The sequence below is a fragment of the Phaenicophaeus curvirostris genome, chromosome 8, assembly GCF_032191515.1.
Source record: "Phaenicophaeus curvirostris isolate KB17595 chromosome 8, BPBGC_Pcur_1.0, whole genome shotgun sequence".
Classification (NCBI taxonomy): domain Eukaryota; kingdom Metazoa; phylum Chordata; class Aves; order Cuculiformes; family Cuculidae; genus Phaenicophaeus; species Phaenicophaeus curvirostris.
Window position 1 is genome coordinate 11,570,430 of NC_091399.1, and position 16,957 is coordinate 11,587,386.

Genomic DNA, 16,957 nt, shown 5'->3' on the forward strand with positions numbered 1-16,957 from the left:
CATGCATTAAGGACTGGGGTCTTGCTTCAGTGAGAGCTTTGTGTGGCCTCTTGTGCCACCCACGGTGTGTGTGGAACTGTGGGCACATTTTTGAGGCAAACATGAGCCTGTGACATACATGGGGTGTGGCGCTTGCTTGTCTTTGATTACTATTGATACATTTATGAGGGAAACTTAGGTTTCATCAGGAATTAGTGAGGCTCAGACATACTCATTACAGTCCAGACACCCACATAGTGCAGGATGCTGTGCTTGTGCTTTCCCTGGGAACAGCATGTCCAGGACATTTCCATTTGGCAGGAGGTGCAGAAGGATACAAGACTGCCAGAGCACAGCCACTTCCCGATGGTGTCAGCCAAAGTTTCAGTAGTACGTGGAGGTTGGCACTCATGGCTAGAAGCCTGGTGTAGGAACATAAACTGCTTGTACGACCGCAGAGCATTCAGAGTTAGCAAGCTGCAAGCGTGTCGTGCCATGCCGTGTCAGGATGGCTTCCCTGTAACCCAAAGCACACAGAGGAAAAGAGCCAGGCTGTTACCAGAGACAGAAAATGAGGCAAGTGAGCTATAATGGTGGCTTTCCACCCATGACCTGGCAAACCACAGGGGTGTGATGAGTAGGTTTGCTTGCTGCAGACAGGAAATGTGGGTATCCTGGGAAGATGGGTTAGAGGCATAGAACCATAGAATCACCAGGTTGGAAAAGACCCATCGGATCATTGAGTCCAACCGTTCCTATCAAACACTAAACCATGCCCCTTAGCACCTCGTCCACCCGTGCCTTAAACACCTCCAGGGAAGGTGAATCAACCACCTCCCTCGGCAGCCTCTGCCAGTGCCCAATGAACCTTTCCATGAAATATTTTTTCCTAATGTTCAGCCTAAACCTCCTCTGGCGGAGCCTGAGGCCGTTCCCTCTTGTCCTGTCCCCTGTCACTTGGGAGAAGAAGCCAGCACCCTCCTCTCCACAACCTCCTTTCAGGGAGTTGTAGAGACCAATGAGGTCTCCCCTCAGCCTCCTCTTCTCCAGGCTAAACAACCCCAGCTCTCTCAGCCGCTCCTCATAAGGCCTGTTCTCCAGCCCCCTCACCGGCTTTGTTGCTCTTCTCTGGACTCGTTCCAGAGCCTCAACATCCTTCTTGTGGTGAGGGGCCCAGAAATGAACACAGGATTTGAGGAGCGGTCTCACCAGTGCCCAGTACAGAGGGAGAATGACCTCCCTGGACCTGCTGGTCACACCATTTCTGATACAAGCCAAGATGCCATTGGCCTTCTTGGCCACCTGGGCACACTGCTGGCTCATGTTCAGTCCCTGTCAACCAACACCCCCAGGTCCTTCTCCACCAGGCAGCTTTCCAGCCAGACTTCTAGTCTGTAGCACTGCACAGGGTTGTTGTGCCCCAAGTGCAGGAGCCGGCATTTGGCCTTGTTAAACCTCATGCCATTGGTCTCAGCCCAGTGGTCCAGCCTGTTCAGATCCCTTTGGAGCCTCCATATCCTCCAGCAGATCGAGACTTCCACCCAGCTTAGTGTCATCCGCAAACTTGCTAAGGTTGCACTCAATGCCTTCATCCAGGTCACTGCCCTCTGGGAAAGCCTCAGGTGCAGGAGCTTCAGGCAGCCGATGCCCAAGCGCCTTCTGGCCCGAGCCTCCTCCGGGACGCGAACCCCCCATTTCCCACGGAGGCAGCCGGCGCCCCGGGCCGGGCGGGCGGCAGAGCCCTGGCCGCACAGGGGAAGCACCGCCCCGCCCGCCCGGGCGAGAGGGAGGGAGAACCGGGGCCAGCGGGAGCGAGGGGCGGGGCGGGATCCCGGCCGCCTCCCCGCACCTGAGCGAGCAGCGGCGGCTCCGCGCCGGCTCCGGCCCCCTCGCCGCCCGGCCATGGCTCGGCCGCTGCCGCTGCTGCTCTGCCTGGCCGCGCTGGGCGCCGGCTGCCGGGCAGGGTCTCCCCCCGCCGGCACGGCCGGGCCCTCCGCCGAGCCGCTGCAGGACGAGGCGGACAACCAGGAGAACATCCTCTCCCAGGTAGCCGCGGAGGGGCTGGGCGGTGCGGGCAGTGCTGGAGGTGCGGGCGGTGCTGGGCGCCCCACGGCGTTGCGGGGTTTTATGGCCTGGGGGACGGCGCGCTCCCTGAAGCCCGGTGCAGGCTACTTCTCGGCAGTAATTATTTCCCAGAGGGGACTCGGAATACAGGGAATTCCTCGGGAGGAAAATCGGTGGAGTTTCTTTGTGTCCTGAGCAGAGGGACCGGGATCCAGACTCTTTCCGTGCCAGCGGAATGCGGTGGAAATTTCTGTTGGATTTGGCTGATCAGACTGCGTGCTATTATCTTCTCTCGGAAATGGCTAACGTAGAAACTATTGAAAACATACTGTCAAAGTTATTTTTGTGCTTGTGCTTTCAGAATCACTGTCTGCAAACCTCTGTGAAGGAAATTCCTTGCATTGTATGGGACTAATCAGAAATACTGCTTCACTAGCAGGTTGTGCTGCTTATGGGGTGGCTTTCCGTCACCCTTCTGGCACACTCATACCCTGTTTTCCTGTGTAAAAAAAAGAAAAAAAAAAATCTTGATTGGCATAACAGGTGACTTACTTAGTGTACTGGACATGGAGCATTAAAAGACAGTGGATGGGGCTCATTTGTAAAATTCTCATATTTAAAACTCACAGTAGCTAGGTCCATTTTACACAAAGTGTAATAAAAATTACCCTGTTGGAAGAAGGCAGTTTTTATTTCCCTTGTAGGTAGGGATCAGATAGGTCTGCACTCTCTAGAAAGCTCCTTGGTCAGTGGATTTTGGAAGAGCCAGCCAGTTTCCTCAAGGTTCAGAGTGTCCAAAGTGTCCTTGTTTGGACCTCGAGATCCAGAGTGTCCTTGTCCCTTGCTGGGCAAAGCAGAGGCCAAGAAGCTTGCTAACTGCTGGTGACCTGTGCTCAGCTTTTAGGGGACTATGATAAAGTGAAGGCAGTGTCTGAAGGCTCCGACTGTCGCTGCAAATGCCTTGTCAGACCCCTGGGCCGCGGTGCTTGCCAAAGGATTAACGAAGGAGCTTTCAAAGCAGAGGACTTTTACACGGTGGAAACCATCACATCAGGACCCAGCTGCAAGTGTGCGTGCGTGGCCCCCCCCTCAGCGCTCAATCCTTGTGAGGGAGACTTCAGGCTGAAGAAGCTGCAGGAGGCGGAGAGCAGTGACCTGAAGGTAGGAGAGCAACTTGAATTTGGGGCTCTTTTGGCAGGGAGAGATCTTCTGAAACCTTTTATTTCTGAGCTTTTTGTCTAAAACCTTTATCCTAAACTTTTTTTCCTAAAAAAATCCAGCAGTTACTTTTATATCTGCATGTTTTACATAAAAATCAAGATCAGCTTACAGATTGCTTCAAGCAACTGCACTGGATGATTCACTCAAAGAATCATCCCTTGCTGTGCTGGAAGCCCAAGAGGGGCTGGGCTGCTCCTCGCCCTTTGTCCAGCACCAAGTGTTCTGTGTGGGGGTGTGTTTGTGTGTGGAGAATGGTTCTGCTTCAACCAGCAGCTGCCAGGACTCATTCCATTCACACAGAGGGGCTCCTGAGGATCCATGCTGATGCATCAGCATGAGATGAATTCCACAGCTGTCTGATGGCAGGATGGGTTTTGTTGTTTTAAATGTCGGCACTTTACTATTTAATATTTTATCTATTTAGTAATATGCAACTTTTCCAAATGTGGCAGTGTTTGTTCTAAGTATTTGTGGCTTTTACTGGATGCTTACTTTTGCTGGTTTAGCAGCTGGCTCCAGACCCTGCAGAGTTTTCCAATTTGTTACCAATTACCTGTGTAGAGCAGCATAAATTTTTCCCAAAGGGCCTCTGGGGAGTCCCCAGAGCACTTCTAAGGTCAAGTGCTGATGTCACTCATGTAGGGTGGTGATGGGATGTATCCTGGAGCAGTGCTGCTAGTCCCATCACAAGTGTGAACACAGATGGGGTGCAGGGGCTGCAGGGCAGCCTCCTACTGGGGCCACCACAATGGGTTTATTCTAATTAATTTGGAGCTCAAGGATGTGTTTCATCTTGTCAGACTGCAGACAGTTAGCAGGTTCTTGTTCAAGCTTCCCTGTGGCTAGAGAAGATAAACAGGCACAGACATATCATTTCAGGGAAGGAGGAGTCTGGAGCTGTTTGGTGGTCGCTCACCTTCAGGAGGAGCCACAATGTCTCACTTGGCCTTAGATGAGGAGCTGTAAGCCCTTTGTGGTTAGGGGAGGGGATACCCTGCCGGGTGATAGAGCCACCCCTGATGTTCCTTACCACAGAGGCAGGCAGAACTCCTCCACCAGCAGTTCACAGCTCTTGCCTTGTCCTCTCCGGATCCAGACAGCCTCCTGGAGGAGCGGAGTGCCTTGGCTAGTTGCGTCCTTGGCTGTGGCCACCTCTTCCCATTGGGGAGCTGCTCAGAGCCAGCTGTGGTGTGAAAGCTTGTCCTCTAGGAACTGGCCCAGGCTACCCCGCTCATTTCACAAGGATCTGTGGCCAAATCATTTCGCAAGGTTTATCCAAATATACACACGTGGAGCTTTTCTTTGCTGCAAAAGTCAAATCCCGGGAGCTGTGAAAACAGGCTTGCTTCCTCGCCAAGCACAGAGTCCCTCCTGGGGTCAGACATGCCAGGAACAGCAACCTCTAATAGAAGAAGCAGGAGAGGACACAGCTCCAATTCTTACGTGACTCATGAGGAGCAGCTTCCATGCTTTTCACTGGGAGGCCAGGAGGGACAGGCCGAGCTACCTTATTGCTCTTAATAGCTCCAGGGATTTTACTTTCCTTGCTGGTCTGATAAGCATCATTCTTACCTGGTCCAGCAGTGGGATGCATATGGTTGTGCTCTAAGTCTGTCGTGTTTTTACAGGCTCTCCTATGCTCTGGAAAGGAAACTCTGGGTATTCTGTGGGTGAGAGAGCTGGAGGAAGTTCCCAAAAATGAGAGCCCTCCCTTACGACTGGTGGGCTAGAAGATACATCCCCAAGGGAATGGTGAGAAAGGGAGTAGATAAGCCCAGGGAGGAAGAAAGTATGCTTGAGGCACCCCAACCCTGCCGAATGGCTGTGGTGGGCATCCCAGCTGAAGGTCCTATCTTTGCCTCTAATAAGGTCCCATGGGAATTCATAGACAATCAGAGTAGGGAGAGCCAAAGTCCACAGTGGGTGGAGGGAAAGAAACCACAGGTTGGCATGTGCATCAGTATGGTCCTTCAGGGAAGGTCAACTCGATGTTGACAGGGGGTAGCTAAATCTAAGATCTGTTTTTGTGAAATCTCAGCATGCTGCTCCTCTCCTTGTGGGCACAGCATGCAAAGGGGTCTCAAGTGCAGAGTCCAAGCAAGGACTCTGTGTTCAAGAAGATTTGGAGGGTGGTTAATAAAGTCTGCAACCTTTGTGCATTGATGGAAATTATCCAGCCTGGAGGGAAAGTGCATGTCTCCAGTGGCTGTCTGGCAGATTGCATGCATTGTATTGGTTGTCTCTGTCCAGTTCACAGTGGAAAGTGGATGCGTAGCCATAAAACAATCCTTGTCTCTTAATGCTGCCATTTTATCTGGTCCAAAAAATCTTTCCTTTACTGTGAACTCCATGGGGAGACTGCGGAGGCTGGGGTGGAAACTTAGAGTGCCGCCAGCAGTTTTGCCTGTACTTCTCTCGTGTTTATGGAGCAATGTTGACCAGTTTGTAGCTCTGGGAGAACATACTGCCTTGTAGTAATTCCCATGCATTGAAAATACTTCTCAGCCATCAGGGCTATAAGGTCTGCAGTGCCATGCTCTACACATGGGAACATGTGGGGCTGGAAGGAGCAGGCACATGTGGAAGTGGGTGCTGGGGGTGGCCCAGGAGCTCTTCCCACCAGCCCCTGCCTGTCTGGATGCTGTTCTCTGCACAGTGAGCACCAGGAACCATATGAAATGCAGAATGAGGGTATTGCTGCCTAGATCCCCAGGACTGGTGAGCAGGGCCTGATGCTCGGCAGGGTATGGGTACCCTGCTGCAGGAAGGGGGTGAATTAAATGCAGAGTATCTCTGCATTTGATTGAAGATGGGTGATTGAAGGAGAAGGCAGCATTTCTCTCATAAAACTATTCTCCAGGGAAGCAAACTCTTAGCAGGCTGGCACTGAATTTCAATTGCTTTTTTCTTACATTTGTGAACGTTTTAAATTTTTTTTAACAAGTTTCTTCTTGTTCCAGGAAAAAAACATGGGATGGCATAAACTCAATGCCTGATCTCAAACTTACTTTTATTTGAGCTGCCATTTACTTCTTGCCTCTTTTGTTGCCAGTCCAGTCCCTGATGGGGTAGTTAAGCCTTTGGGCTTGTGAGGGAGCCTGCTTGGAGCTGGCAAGAAGGACAGCGCTTTTGCTTGCTGTGCTTCCTAATCCCCAGCACCCAAAACATGCTCCTGGAGCTCTGCAGAGGTGGCATGTGTTGCTCTGCGTGCTGCATTCTGACTGTGGCAGCAATGCAACAGGGCTGTATAAGGAAAAACTTGCATTTTAATAAAATTCTTCCACTCAGATGTGACTTTTTCAGCTGTAGAAATCATACAGGGTAATAACAAGTTCCTGAGACTGACGGTGAGCTCCCTTTGCCTTGCAGCTGGCCTCCATCATGGAGATGCTGGAGAGTGCCTTTTATGGCTTGGACCTTCTGAAGCTGCACTCAGTCACATCCAAGCTGGTGGGTCGGGTGGAAAAGCTTGAGGAGGTAAGATGAGTCCTGCTGTCTTTCGAGGTTGTTGCCTTCAGTGGGACTTGCCTCAAATCAAGTTCCTGGTATCTTTTGAGCTTTCAAAACCTTATTCCTTCAGGAAGAAATGTTAACTATTTCTTTGACTGAAACTAAACTAGACAGACTAGACTCTCCGCCATTCCTTGCAAGCAGTGCCCAGGGCATCATCACCCCATCAGCCTCCCCGGACACTCTGCAGTTTCCCTAATCCCTTGTGGCCCAAACTGGGTGTGGCCTCACCAGGACCAGCATCTCCTTGGGGTCCAAATGGCCCACTCTTAAGGCTTGCCTTTTTTTAATTTTATAGCTGCTCTGGCCCAATAGTTGCTCTCAATCAAGTGCTTGTGAGCTGTTTAATGTGGGAATGAGTGGTCCAGGGCTGGTGCTGGGACATGCTCACCAGGACAGCTGGTAGTCAAAGAGGTAAAATTCCTTAAGGACCAAGTTATATCTTGGCCTGTGTTTAAAAAAAGATGAACCCTCAGCACTGCTCAAAAGCTAGATATACTATCTATCTTCCATTTTTTTAGAGCAGATTTCCAGTGAAATAATTTTCATTTCCATACAGTTTAATGTTTCTTTGGCTAGTACAATGTAAGGTTTGCAGTTTATTGAGCTGCACTCAACTATGTAGCAACAGGTTGCCAGATTAAATACTGGAGTTTTCTCCCGTGGTCTGTATCTGGGACAGAATTCGTCTGCATCCAGCAGCCAAGAGGCAATGATTTATAAAGCCAAAATTCCACTTGCGAAGTGTTTCAGGAAGGTACAGTGTGCTCCATCCTGGTGTCATGAAGGAGACAGCCGAGAGAACTGTGCTTGCCTGGGAGTCTCTGGGTTTCCAAGCATGGTGATTGACCCAAAAGGGGGGAAAAAGGGTTTTGAGGTCTAAAAATAACAAAGCACTGCTGTTTTTTTATGCAATCCCACCCTCTTCCTGTGGTTTAGCATATTCTCCAGTTGTTACTTTGGTGTGCTACTGAGTCTTTGCTAACTAGGGGAGAGGAGTGTGGAAAGGGGGAGCTGTGCTGCCAACCCTGTACTGCCTGTCCCTGCTGGGGAGTTTCACCATGGTGGCACTGGTAGCCACTGGTCTGCTGGTGGGATAAGCCTTGACCTGTGGTGTGGTGACCTGCGCTCGCCCAGAACACTGCAGTGAACACAACTGGTCCCATCAGGACAGACTGATGTTCTATTGCTATTTAACATCCACGGTTAGCTGGATTAGGGGTGGTGGAGGGGGACAAACTTTGTTTTGTATCCTTTATGAATCTGTGGTTCATGAATTTATCTCACCGTGAAACTAGTTAACTGAAAATGGTACTGTTAGGCATTGTCACTTTTTAATGGGTCAGGCCAGAGTGACACAGCCCATCAGGTCAGTGAATGGGGAGTGCAGGTTCCTCAAAGACCTTGGCAATAGTTGACTTGGTGGCTAAGGTAAGGTAACTGTTAGTAGGTTGGGTACTGACAGATAACACAAGTGATTACCTCTGCATTATTCTTTGGTGCAAGGGTGGTCCTGTCTACCAGCCACTTCCTGCACAGCGGTTTCTGCATGAGTGGTGCTGGTGGTACTTCTCTGGGCACGTCCTGAGGTGACCTTGCAGTTTGGCTGCTCTGCTCGCACCCGCTGCAGTGAGGCAGATGCTTGCATCCATTGCAGAAAGCTCAGTCTGGCTGAAGTAGTTTGGTCAGAGATGGAGCAGTGAGGGTGCAGGAGAGGAGAACTCACAGATTTGGGTATTTAATTTCCCAGAAGCGGGGCTGCAAGATCATGTAACAAGCAGCTGAAGCTCCCTGCAGGCACTTGGGCAGGATGGAGGAGGATAGGAGAGGTCTCGGTTAGACGGAGATTCCTTGGTGCTGCTGGAGCAGGGCAGAGCTGGTGCAGGAAGTGCAGGCAGCAGGTGTGAAATGCTTCCTGCTGCAGGCTCAGCACATAAATTCCCATGGAGAGGAAGAGATAATGATTGCACCCTGTGTCGGCCGTGGGATCTGATACAATGCACAACTTGAGATGCTGAACAAGAGCTTGGCATGGCTTCAAAGAATTGGCCTCCCAGACGGGTGTGCTTTTGGCAGCTGCTCTCTGGCGAAGTAGCTGAGTGGCCTTGAGGAGTGTCACAGGCTGGGCTTTGGTGGTGCCTCCCACTCAAGGGGTGGCAGATTTTATCCCTAATCAGGTTGTAAACCAAACATTACCTGGAACAAGTGATAAGGACACAATGCTGTTGGAATCAGCCATCCTCCCAAAAGGAGAGGGTGTTGAAGCTGCTTCTGTTCCTGCACTGCTCCTAGGAGAGCATCGTGAGATCTGTTCCTTTTCTTACTGCAGCAAAATGCTTGCTGAAAAGCCCCTGTGTTATTTGACTCAGCCTTAAAATTGCATGATAAAGCTGTGACTCACAATTCGCAGTTAAAGACTGGGAGTTCAGATACCCATAAAGGGGGAGTGGGAATTAATTGAGCTCAGCATGGTATTTTTGCAGATATGAGAAGGTATTACGAGTTGTTTCCAGTATAACAAGGTATACACAAATAGTGTCAGTCAAAGGAATGAACCCCCAAATACTTGGTCTGCAGAGATAGTGCCTTCTCTAGCAAGGCAGCTTCTCTGCTTTGTATTTAGCTTGCAGCTGTTGCATCAGCTGGCAATATTGAGGTCCCATATGGAGGTCATGGTAGGGTTTAGGAGAAATTAATGGCAGAACAGACTGAAAATGAAGGATCAAGGGAATGACCGCCGAGTCTCTGTGCGAAACTGCTTTGATTGATGTGCCGTCTATTCAAAGCAGTTGCTATTTAAGATGTAAAAGACCAAGAAGAGACTGCAGCAATCCCTTGGAGACAAGGTGTACCTATGGCTGGAGGACTGAAGAAGTCAGAGGGATTTGCCTGCCTTGGGGTAGCTGACAAGCTGCAGCCAGCTCCCTCCCAGTCTGGGACAGCTCTCTGGGGGTCACTTGCTCTCTTCCTCTCATCAAATTCTCCCTCTCCTCTGTGGGAGGAGAGGGTGGTGGGGAGAAGCATTCCCTGAGTGCAGGTGCTGCATGGCCAGGCAGTAGGACAGGGTGGGAAGAAAGGCCCAGTGCCCTATCCCACAGCACCACTTTGGGGAGTGTTTGGAGCTCTCAGACAGCTAGGAAAGCTGGCGCTTCTATTGCTCCAAACCACACAAGTGGTATGCTGACCTTGAGGACTTGTCTTGGGGATCATGCGAGCAGTGGTTGGCCGGGGTGGGGCTCTGCTAGGAAAGTGGGATTAATAAATGGGAGCTGAACTCACTACCACAGGCAAAGGATGCAAAGCTGAGACTTAAGATGTTTTCATCTCTTCCTTCTATGATGACTGTGGCTGAAGATGAGTGTTGAAGAATTTCAAGGCCACTCTTCTGCTTCATGGAGCCTCACGGCAAAGAGAGTAGATCTGGGATGTGCACACCAGGGATGGGGTTTCTGGATCTCACTGGGGTTAGGGGCACCTTCTTAGCTCAAGTGCCCAGCTCCACAGAGAAGCCTGTCTGTAAGCCCAGGATGGGAGCATAGAGCTCACTGGCTCCTGGGCTATTACTGGGGGGCCGTAGACCATCCCTTGTCTTTACGTGGGGTAAAGTCTCCTCTCTTGCATTTCTAGGGCATGTCCAGGAACTTCACACGGGAAGACCACCAGGCAAGAGCCAGCATGGAGGAGGGTCTGCAGGTTCCCCATCACCGGGGTAGGGAGAACTGCTCCAGCCTCCTCTCCAACAGCCTTGCTGACATTGAGAGCTCGCTGCAGCGGGATGCCGAAGCTGCCTATACCCACACAGAGGTATGACTGCCCCAGCAAGTTGCGTGGCTTGAGGCCACTACTGCCATGCAAGCCAACACAGAGGGTGTCTCCTGGATGGGGACACCTGGCTGGGGTCATTTGCTTCTTGACTCGGCCAACTCTGTTTCCATGCTCTGGATCCAGCCTGATTCTCTCTGCAAAGCCCAGCTGTGGCTGGGATGTAGGAGGGAACAGGAGCAGGCTGCTTCCCAGGCCTCCCCCTTCCTCCAGAGTTGTTGGTTTTCGAGGTCAGTGGGGGCTGTGCTGCTCGGAAAGAGTGATGTCATTGCGGGGCTGGCTGGGAAGTGCTTGGAAACTCGGAGCCTTTCATTAGCAGGGCTTGGGGGCTCAGTGGAGGGACAGCCTGTCGCCCTCCCTCCTGAGTAATTACCCCAGCCAGCCTTTGTGCCTGGCAGACTCCAGGCAGAGGATCGGGCATCCCACTGGCTCCAGGACACATCCCCAGGCTAATGGGGACGTTGTGAGGTCTGCCCAGCATGAGAATGTCCTCTGTTTGGGGCAGTGGCTTTTTGTGCAGCCCCAGAGAAGGGTGAGAGAGGTGCTTCATGGAAAGGCCCGCCTAGGGCGACCCCTTTGCTGCTTTGGTGATGCAACGTATGGTGGCCTTGTGCTGCTCTGATCTGTGCTGAATAGCTACCAGAGCATCTTGCCTTTGCCCAGGGTCCCTTCTGCAGGGGGAAAGGAGGTGTCTGAGGATGGGGGAATAGTTGCTGCATCATTTCCAGCTCCAAACAGGGATGCTCACGTCCTGGGGGTGAAGAGAGCCTCCACATGGCCCCTCTGGCACTGAGAGCTGGCATTGTTGTGGGTCCTACACAGGGGCAGGCTCCCTGAGACCTGGTGGGAAGAAGATCAGGCTCCCATACATGCCACAGGAGTCTTCCAGTAGATAAACGGCACCAGCCATGATTTGTCAGTGTGCCACCACACTCTGCTCGGAGGGCTGTGCACTGCAGCACAGGGTGTCCAGCAGTGCTCCCAGCTCCTCTGTTTCCTGGGCCATAATCTGAGCAGGGGCTCTGCTGCTGCTGGAGAGGAGCCAGCCCCAGCCAGGCTGGAGAGTGAAGCATGTGCGTTTTATTTCCCTGAGTGACCTCATTTCCCAACGTTCCCCTTTTCTCACCTTTAATTGCAACAGGGCTGTGAAGGAACCTGGGCCCGTCTTCTCAGCCAAATGGGCACCGCTTCAACCTTCAGGCTGTTTTTCTGATTTCCTTTAATGAGATGAAATCCTTGAGGCATGAGATACAGCAGCTGGTGGCTGCCTCTGCACAGGGTTCTCTGTCCCTGCCCCAGGAGGTTCCCAGTCCTGCTTGGAAGATGCCCTTCAGACTCTGCCCTGTCAAAGCTCAGTGCGTGTTGTACACTCTGTACAGATCAGCTGCTGGTAAAGGTCTCTGGTGTGCAAGACAGCGTCCATTGGGTGGACATGCGAGCAGCTGCACCATGGGCTGTACCCTGCTAATGCCACCTTGGGGTCCCCCACTCTGTCCTGCATCCTACAGCCTGTGCTCTATTGAGCAATGAGTGCCTGTCATCCGTGCTTTCTCCTGGAGTGTTTCCCACAGCAGAAGGGATGGAGAGTGACCCTGAGAAAGGAAGGGAGACAGAGCATTTTACCTGGCACTTACCAGGATCACTACAGTGATCCTGACCTGTGTGGTCCCCCAAAAGGTATCTGCTCTAGCCCATCCTGTAACAACCTCCTGTGTCTCTAACAGGGCAAATATGAAGAAAGATTCCTGAAGGATGAAACCATTTCTCAGCAGATCAACTCTGTTGACTCCCTCCCAGAGCTGCACCTCTCTCCAGCAGATGAGAAGCCCGAGGAGCTTTTGCAGAGGAAGCTGCACATGAGGAGCCGGTCTCCTTCCAAGCCCACCATTGTCCGAGGGGTCACCTACTACAAAGCCCAGTCCACCGAGTCAGAGAATGACATCGAGGAGCAGCGTGAGTTGGGTTTGCAGCTATGTCTGGTGGGTTTGCTGGCTGCATCCTGTAGCAAAGCCAGCATCTGTCCTGAGTCCTGCCTTTTGCCTGGTAATGTGTGGGCAAGGCACATGGAGTCACCACACAGAGGACGGTTTGGAGGCAGGAGGTAGGATGATTGATATCACACTGCTGGAAGCAGCAGGGCAGCATCCTGCCTTTGAGCTCTGTGCAAGGGAGCAGTGTAGTGTTGTTATTCCATGGAAAATCCCTGGTAGCTAAGGAAATAGGTCACTGCTATGTTTTAAAGCACCTGGCATCGACTCCTTTTCTGGAAGTAAATGCAGGTCTACTACTTATGTTAGTCCAGCAAATCCACCTGTCCAATGACATCCAAGGAGATTTTTGCAGTGCTCAGGGTGATGGGTGGTGGCTCAGCTGCTGACTGCGCTGTGGCTCAGCAAGGTGCTGCTCAGGACTCTGGCCATGGTGAAAGCAGGGAGCTGAGCCCCCAAGGTCCAGCAGCGCCTGGCAGCACGGGCAAACAAGGCAAATGCCTTTGCTGTGCAAAGCTGGCTCGGCAGTGAGCTCAGCCATGCCTGGGCTCACGAGACCTTGAAGATGAGGAGGAGCAACTGGCTGTTTGCTAAAGCTGTCTCCATCCTGCCCATCTCTGGCAGTATTGAATCATTCTCCATTACCTTCTGCTAAGCCTGAGGTGTGGTGGACATGTGGGTGTGATGAGGTCTCACTGACCTAATGTGGGCTTGCTGTGGGGCTAATGCCTGTGCCTGTGTTTGACAGCAGATGAGCTGTTCAGTGGTGATAACACAATGGACCTACTGATCGAAGACCAGCTCCTGAGGCCCAGCAGTGGGGCGGGTGAGAGTATGAAGAAGCCCTCCCCGGTGGGACGGCCACCCACCCCTGGCAGCAACCCCACCACCCCGCTGGCCGCTGACGCTGCTGCGATGGCCTCAGTGCCCCTTGCCACATCCATGGGGCCCACACTAGACCCCACCACTGTGAGCCAGCTGACCCCTGTCCCAGAGACCACGACTGCTCCACCAGGGCTGGTGGAGGAGGGGACTCTGCAGCTACCAGTAGCCTTGAACAGCACAGCGGTGGCCACAGCAATGGAAAACCTGCTCACACTTCACCCTGCTATGGCCACCACCGCCCAGACCTTGAGGGATGTGGAGATGAGCTCTGCCCCGGAGAGCAGCCCAGAAGCTTGGGGACAGGTGAGCACCCCTGCGATGCCAATTGGGTCCAGCAGCCCAGGCACCCCAAAGCAGGCCCTGGAGGAGGAGGACATCAGGAACATCATTGGTGAGTGCTTGCAGGTCCTGCACAGATCCAGCTGCGCATGGGGTCTGCCTTGTGCCCACAGCATGTCTTGCTAAGTGCAGCAAACCTATATTTGGCCACGGGTTGGAGGTGTCATGGAGATGGTAGATGGATAGCGCTTTACTGAGGTGCCGAGTTTATTGCTTGTTAACTCTGGAATGTACTGTAGTCTCCTCTTAGTTTGAGGGGTTGAGCAGGGCAGAAAAGCACCTCCCTGGAGATGGACTTGAGATGGCAGCAGTGTCAGCTGGGGCAGGGACACGATGGGGAGCTGTTTGCAGGACCTGGCTAGTGCTGCTGGGTCTCGTAAGGCTGAGCCCAAGCTGAGGCAGTGAGAGTACCTGGTGAGCAGGCTGCCAAGGGGCTGAAGTGATGGGTGGTGCCCTGCAGACCTGCAGCAGGAGCAGGGAGAGTGTGGCTGCTCTGCCTTGGGCCTAGCGAGCTTCTCTCCGCTTGTGCAGGGCGCTGCAAGGACACACTGTCCACCATCTCAGGGCCCACCACCCAGAACACCTACGGGCGCAATGAGGGGGCCTGGATGAAGGACCCCCTGGCCCAGGAGGAGCGGATCTATGTTACCAACTACTACTATGGGAACACGCTGGTGGAGTTCAGGAACCTTGACAACTTCAAGCAAGGTGGGCTTACGCCATCCCCGGCGCTGTGCTGGCTGCTGCGTGGCTGGTCCAGTAACTGTCTTCATTCCCTGGGGGCTGCACCACAGGGGGATGCTTCGCTTGGAGATTGTCCCCTCTTGGGCACCAGTACTGAGCGTGTGGGGTTCAGAGCATGGAGTAGGTCAGGCTGCCCGTGGTGACTCTATTTCTTGTCACCACACCAGGTGTGGCTGGGGAGGGAGTGCAGGTAGGGCTGGGGGCAGAGGGTGCTGGTCGGTGCTGTGGCGGGGCTACCAACTGCAAACCAAAGAGAGGGTCTCACCAGCAAGGTGTCTTTGCCCCACAGGGCGTTGGAGTAATTCCTACAAGCTCCCGTACAGCTGGATGGGGACAGGGCATGTTGTCTACAATGGGTCCTTCTACTACAACCGGGCATTCACACGCAACATCATCAAGTATGACCTGAAGCAGCGGTATGTGGCCGCCTGGGCCATGCTGCACGATGTGGCCTACGAGGAGTCCACGCCGTGGCAGTGGCGAGGCCACTCGGAGGTGGACTTTGCTGTGGATGAGAATGGCCTGTGGGTCATCTACCCAGCCATCAGCTATGAAGGCTTCAACCAGGAGGTGATTGTGCTGAGCAAGCTGAATGCAGCTGACCTCAGCACCCAGAAGGAGACCACATGGCGGACGGGGCTACGGAAGAACTTCTATGGGAACTGCTTTGTCATCTGTGGGGTCCTGTATGCGGTCGATAGCTACAACAAGAGGAATGCCAACATCTCCTATGCCTTCGACACACACACCAACACGCAGATCATCCCCCGGCTGCTCTTTGAGAATGAGTACGCCTACACCACACAGATAGACTATAACCCCAAGGACCGCCTGCTCTACGCCTGGGACAATGGGCACCAAGTCACCTACCATGTCATCTTTGCCTACTGAGTCACACACGCCCCGCTAGTGGGGTACTGCCAGCCAGGGACCACCAGCACCTTTTATTATTATTTTTATTTTTTATTATTTTTTTATTATTATTATTTTGTACAAATCGAAGAGTAAATGATGGTTTTTGTTTCAAGCTGTTTTTTATGGTGGATTGTAGATCGATCCCCATGCAAGAACCACCCCCTTCCTCTTTGCTTGCTTCTGATTTTCCTTCCTGAGGGAAGGGTCCCACCTTTGGGAAGATTGACACAGTTCTCCTGCCTGTGGAGGAGGAGGCCTAGATGTTTTCACACAAAGAGGATCAGCTAGAGCCCCAGGACCAGTGCAAGGCTGTCCTTTCTGCTGCAGGCCCAAGGTCCCAGCAGGATGCTGATGACTGCCTGCCCTGGTGGAGGGGGTCTGTATCCCATGGGAATATCCCATCTCTCAGGACAATCTTCCCAGCCGATTGGTGACCAGCAGGTCCTTTGGAGATCCTGCTGTACAATGGGGCTGCGAGTGCAGTTCCCACGGTCCTTGGTGCTGGCGCTTATGCCGAAGACTGTCCCCTCCACCTGGGCCTCTGCCCTTTGCAGCCTGCTCTGGGGGGCTGGGAGTACCCTGAGCTGCGACTTGTGTCCAAAGTGAGCCAGCAGCAGGAGGGGGACAATGTAAATATGTATAGATGGCTTTTGTTTCTTCATTTTGTAACCTGAAGCAGTCCCCTTTGGCATTTGCTGGATGAAGGCTCTGTTCTGCTGGGTGCTGGGCTGCCTGGGTGGGGAGCTGCAGGCCTGGGGGAGGCCTTGGACTGGGGAAGCCCTTGCTCCCCATCCTCCTGCCACTCTGTCTCTCACAGGGTCTCAGCTCACATGCCCCCTCACTGCTGTGCTTGCCTGGGTTCTGGCTGTTGGCCAGTGGAACAACCCTGGTTGTTCTAGCCCAGCAGCGTTTTGTATTGATCTGCTGTTAACAATAAATGATCAAGTACCTTTGCAGCTGTTTGGGGCTTTCTTTGGGTCTAGTTCACCATCTGGGTGTATGGAAATGCACAAAGGTTTTTTTGGGGTGGGTTCTGTTTGGTTTGGGGAGCGACAGTGAGGGCCTTGGGGGGATTCTCAGCTGCTTAGTCCTTGCACCACAGCTTGAGGGCGTAGCCTTGTCCAGCCCCAAGAAGAGTTTGGCTCTGCGACAACTGCTATTACCTTCAGGTCACTGAGGCCTGAGTCCCACCAACCCAGTTTCTTCTGCTTTCCCAGGCTCTAGATGAGTGGCCTGTGCAGGATGCCCCTTTCCCAGGCGTAGGAGAGGGTCTGTGAGCACGTACCTTGGGCAGGGCAAGTGCTGTGCCACCCAGAGCCACAGTGCAGCCCAAGGGCCAGCAGAGATTGTGCTGGCCTTCTCTTTTGCCCAAGTAACATAGTATTAATAAGCAAAAAAAAAAAAAAAAAAAGGTGCTGGCTGAGGATGAGGACACATTGCCACAGCAGCCCCTTCCCAAGGTGTTGGACTGTGCCAAAGCTCAACTGCCT

The 16,957-nt window shown here is 52.7% G+C and overlaps 1 protein-coding gene across 3 annotated transcripts; it reads left to right on the top strand.

Moving 5' to 3' along the window:
- Positions 1 to 1,792: 1,792 nt before the first annotated feature.
- On the top strand, positions 1,793 to 16,423 carry OLFML2B (olfactomedin like 2B). 3 transcript variants are annotated; one of them, XM_069862455.1, is made up of 8 exons: positions 1,793 to 2,025; positions 2,941 to 3,204; positions 6,634 to 6,741; positions 10,402 to 10,578; positions 12,321 to 12,549; positions 13,333 to 13,860; positions 14,340 to 14,516; positions 14,842 to 16,423. In XM_069862455.1, the coding sequence occupies exons 1-8, from the start codon at positions 1,882 to 1,884 to the stop codon at positions 15,441 to 15,443; spliced, it is 2,229 nt and encodes a 742-aa protein (XP_069718556.1). In that variant the 5' UTR covers positions 1,793 to 1,881; the 3' UTR covers positions 15,444 to 16,423. The 3 variants fall into 3 exon arrangements, with proteins under 3 accessions (XP_069718556.1, XP_069718557.1, XP_069718558.1); XM_069862456.1 differs by having other exon boundaries at positions 13,336 to 13,860; XM_069862457.1 differs by lacking the exon at positions 14,340 to 14,516.
- The last annotated feature ends 534 nt before the right edge of the window (positions 16,424 to 16,957 follow it).